We start from the raw sequence: 4001 nt of genomic DNA on the forward strand, positions 1-4001 counted from the left end.
GGATGTCATCCCAGCTTCCTGCTGCTGTGCACCATCTAGTGGGGACAGAGGAGTGTTCCCTGCTCAGTGTTTACTGCCTTTCATATCTTCAGAATGAAACACCACATTTCCTTTTTAAACACCGCATTTCTACGTGTGCAGAGTATTTTCTGCATAAAAGGAGCCTTAAAATTGTGCGGTTCAGTTCCTCTGTTTCAGCTCTTGGGGGGGAGCAGGAAACAAGGCAGGACCTGGGGAGAGAAACACAAATGGGCAAATTAAAATCCACGCACCACCATCCATCCTGGCCAGCAGGAACGGGAAGCTGAGGAGGGATAATGATGATAAGGGATGATAATCAGCGAGTTGCTGCCTTGCAGAGCTGCCTCACTCTCAGAGCACGCCCGTGATGAGCACCAGTGCCTGCACCAAAGTGTTGTACTTCACCGACCGCTCCCTCACCCCCTTCATGGTCAGCATACCAAAGAGGTGAGCCCGGCCTTCCTAAGCCTCCTGTGCCCCTAAAACTCTGATTTCCTGGGAATGCTCCCCGCCAGCACAGGTTTGCTGTGCTTTAACTGGATTTCATGTTGGGGAAGATGATCTGCAGTAGTCCCTGAGCTTTGTTTTCGTGTTTTGCATTTGCATTTATTTCCCTTGCAGGTTAGGGGAAGTGACTCTGAAGGATTTCAAGGCAGCCATCGATCGGGAAGGAACCCATCGGTACCACTTCAAAGCCCTGGACCCAGAGTTTGGCACAGTGAAGGAGGAGGTAAAAGTGGGACTGGCCTTGGGATCAGTGTCAGCACACAGCCCTGGGGACCACTTTTAAACTATTGAAATAGTGGATGTTCCCCCAAACAAAAGTGTCTGCTTTCCCAGCTGTGGGTGAAGCTCCTGTTGTGCTAAAATATTTTCATCCTCAGCGAAAAGCAACTCCATTGATGTGGTTGTGACTGCCTGGGAGTTGCAGAGCCAGGGAGGGACACAGCAAAATCTGGGCTGCAGGTTTTATAAACCCTATTGCAACGGGAGAGCCTGTATTAAACATACAATCTCTTCCTTTCCTCTGAAGGTTTTTCAGAGGGAACTCTGTGTGTGTGTGGCATCGTTCCCTTTGTGTGCTGCAGTGCAGCCCTGTTTGTGCTCAGGCTGGTGTGGGTGTGGATTGGATTCATCTCAGGTTATTGGGACAGTTCTTGCTTCACAAATTGATTAGGGCAAGGGCAAAGGGTCACCCTCTCTGGGGACAGGCAGCAGCAGCAGCTGGAGGTCGTGGTCTGGCTCAGAAAAGGCGTGATTCCTGTCTTTAGTTTACCTTTAATGTCAAAAGAAACAGCCGATAATAACCCTGGTGTTCATTGGTTAATGAGGCCTGGTCTGTTATTTACCTAAATTGTGAAAATGTGACTCATACCTCAGCCATCACTGCCATGTGTTCCCTGGATTATTTCGGGAAATCTGAGCTAGGGTTTGACTTCATGCCCCTGATGCCACTCACATTGCAGAACGCTGTCTCCAGACCCCAGACATGACTGAAATACTTAATTTTTAAAATTTTTTTTTTGGTAGGTGTTCCATGACGACGACATCATTCCTGGCTGGGAGGGGAAAATCGTGGCCTGGGTGGAAGAAGACCACGGGGAGAATTAATGGAGCTTTCGAGCCCTGTTTCTATGGAAACCTGTGACTGTCTGCAGAGCTCGGAGAGTGACCAAGGAGCCCGAGTGCTGGGGGGAGGCCAATTCAAGCTGCCAAAAAAGAGCCTCTGTGCCAGCCACGGGTGGTGCAGGCTGTGTGCATGGACAGCTGGCACCTGAGTGCCCGTGCCCGAGGGCAGCTGCTGTTCTGAGGCTGCAGGGATGGCTCTGTGGGACAGAAACACCCGGCTCAGCCCTGCCAGCAAAACCCTGGAGGCCTTAAGGATGCTTTGCCCCCTTCTCCTCCATCCCTGCACCGTGTGCTGCGGGCTCAGCTGGGCATCTCCTGTGCTGGTGTCACAGAACTGCACTGATGGTGAAATGTAAAGCTTTGCCTTCATGGAGAAGAGGTTGCTGGATTGCAGGAGCTGAAGCTGGACCAGCTGTTGTGCTGCAGGAGCAGAGTGACTCTGTGGACATTGCAGGCTGACAGGACCTGTTCTGGGTGCGGGAAGAGTCCTCTGGAGGGTTGAAGCAAAGCTCACCAGCCTGGCCAAGCTCCCTTTCTCCCAAACTCAGGCTCCCACCTCCCAGCCCTGCTTTCCCCACTTCCCAAAGCTGTTCCCACTTCCGAGGCCCTCGGGGTTTGCTCTGCTGCTGTGGGGACTGTGGGATCTTGGTGCTTGTTTGTTTGCTGAAGGATTTCACGGGTGGGGAGCTGCAATCAGCTGCTCCCTGAGGTCTTTGCACCCCCTGTCCTTGCTGAGCCTCGGTCCCTGCGCTTGTGCCCTCTCTGCTGTCACCTCCTGTGCACAGGCATCCCCTGCTGCTGTCCCCACTGCCAGGGCCACCAAGCACTTACCCACTCCAGTTCCTTGCTACGCTGAGTCCTGAAGGATCAGGAAAGAACTGCTGGGAAAAATAACAAGCCCTACAATCCCCCAAGGGTGGGTTTTTCCCTTTGGTCTTGTGGTTTTGTTTCTCTACATCGCCCGTGGGCTTGGGAGGTCAAATGGGCTCTGCTCCTTCCCAGCTCCTGTGGGACTGTCTGTGTGTGCTGTGCATGAGGCTGGGAGAGGGGGCAACCTGGTTTTACTGTTTTATATTAACATGTCCTTTTGTAAACCTGTTCTTGAAATTATTTTGTACCAATTCACATTTGTCCGAGGACTGTGGATTATTTTTATACTAGTGCAAGTGCTCTCTGTATATTTCTGCACGCATTATACTGTGTTTTACTCCTTTCCTGGTGGATGCTGAGATGTTTTGTATCGTCTTCTGTTGACACAACACTGGCCTTGTAATTTTATCTTGCTATGGAAATCCAACTGGTTGATACTGGGTTTTATATCAAGGCTCCTACATGGTTTTGTGCCACATTGGCACAACACAAGCTGCCTCCTGTTCTGCACAATTTGTGTGACTTTCTGCTTACAGACAGCGGGAGGAAAGTTCATCAATGAGCAGGTTAATTAATGGGAGAAATACATCTCTTTGGAAAAGAAACAATGATTTTCTTTCTCCCCTGGACATAATTTCTTTGTTGCATGGTCTCTAGTGAAGAGGGCATGGGCTTGTGCTACTGAGATCAATTGTATTTGAATTGCAAACTTCTCACAAGTGTTTCATTCTTTGGGTTTTACTCATCGGTTTTATTCCAGCAACAGCCACACACCTGGGCTGGAGTTTCATGGAGCAAATTTCGAAGCTTTTCAATGTCTCTTGTTGTCCAGCCTCGTGTCCTTCTCTGCTATCCAGAAGAGCAGTTTGCTTTGGGAAGTTTCTCCCCCATAAAAGCAAAAAGTGTCAATTTTAAATGAGTTTTAACAGATGTCAATTTAAAATGAGTTTTAAGAGATTTTGCTACAAGATCAAGTTGACAAGTTGAACAGGAAAGTAACTTCGAGGAAATTGGCAGAAATAAAACAATCGTAAGCAGTGAAACAGACAAGCTGGGATATGGCAGCGAGAGCACACTCCAGACCAAACCCACCCTCCGTGGAAAGAACTTCTTGCTTAGCTTGAGGTGAAACTTGGTATATTTTAGTTTAGGACTGAACGGAGCCAGGCCTTTCCCCTGACCCTGGGTGTATTTAATGTGTTCTGCCCCATCCACAGCCTGAGGCCGTTCCCGGGGAGCAGAGCCGATCCGCGGCTGTCCCCTCCTGTCAGGGAGCAGTGCAGAGCCAGAACGTGCCCCATATCCCGTTTTCTGCAGGCTGAGCCCTGTGCAGAGCCACACGGTGCCCGATATCACCGTTTTCGGCAGGCTGAGCCCTGTACACCCGGAGCTCCGGCCAGGCCAGTGCCGAGGCGGTGTCTGAGGCGGTCCCGAGGCGGTGCCGAGGCTTTGCTGAGGCGGTGTCTGAGCCTTTGCTGAGG

At 50.5% G+C, this 4001-nt stretch overlaps 2 protein-coding genes across 3 annotated transcripts in view; both read left to right on the forward strand.

The window, feature by feature from the left end:
• The window catches only part of DIXDC1 (DIX domain containing 1), a 28142-nt gene extending 24913 nt beyond the window's left edge, over positions 1 to 3229 (forward strand). For both annotated transcript variants that reach the window (XM_005427515.2, XM_005427516.2), the window contains 3 exons: positions 360 to 468; positions 643 to 751; positions 1552 to 3229. In XM_005427515.2, coding sequence (XP_005427572.1) covers positions 360 to 468; positions 643 to 751; positions 1552 to 1632 — 299 coding nt within the window. In that variant the 3' untranslated portion in view covers positions 1633 to 3229. The remainder of the gene's footprint in view (positions 1 to 359; positions 469 to 642; positions 752 to 1551) is intronic.
• The window catches only part of DLAT (dihydrolipoamide S-acetyltransferase), a 9908-nt gene continuing 9094 nt past the window's right edge, over positions 3188 to 4001 (forward strand). Inside the window, exon 1 of the mRNA XM_014309688.2 lies at positions 3188 to 3195. Coding sequence (XP_014165163.1) covers positions 3188 to 3195 — 8 coding nt within the window. The remainder of the gene's footprint in view (positions 3196 to 4001) is intronic.

This window comes from Geospiza fortis, unplaced genomic scaffold, assembly GCF_000277835.1.
Source record: "Geospiza fortis unplaced genomic scaffold, GeoFor_1.0 scaffold183, whole genome shotgun sequence".
In the NCBI taxonomy this organism is placed as follows: domain Eukaryota; kingdom Metazoa; phylum Chordata; class Aves; order Passeriformes; family Thraupidae; genus Geospiza; species Geospiza fortis.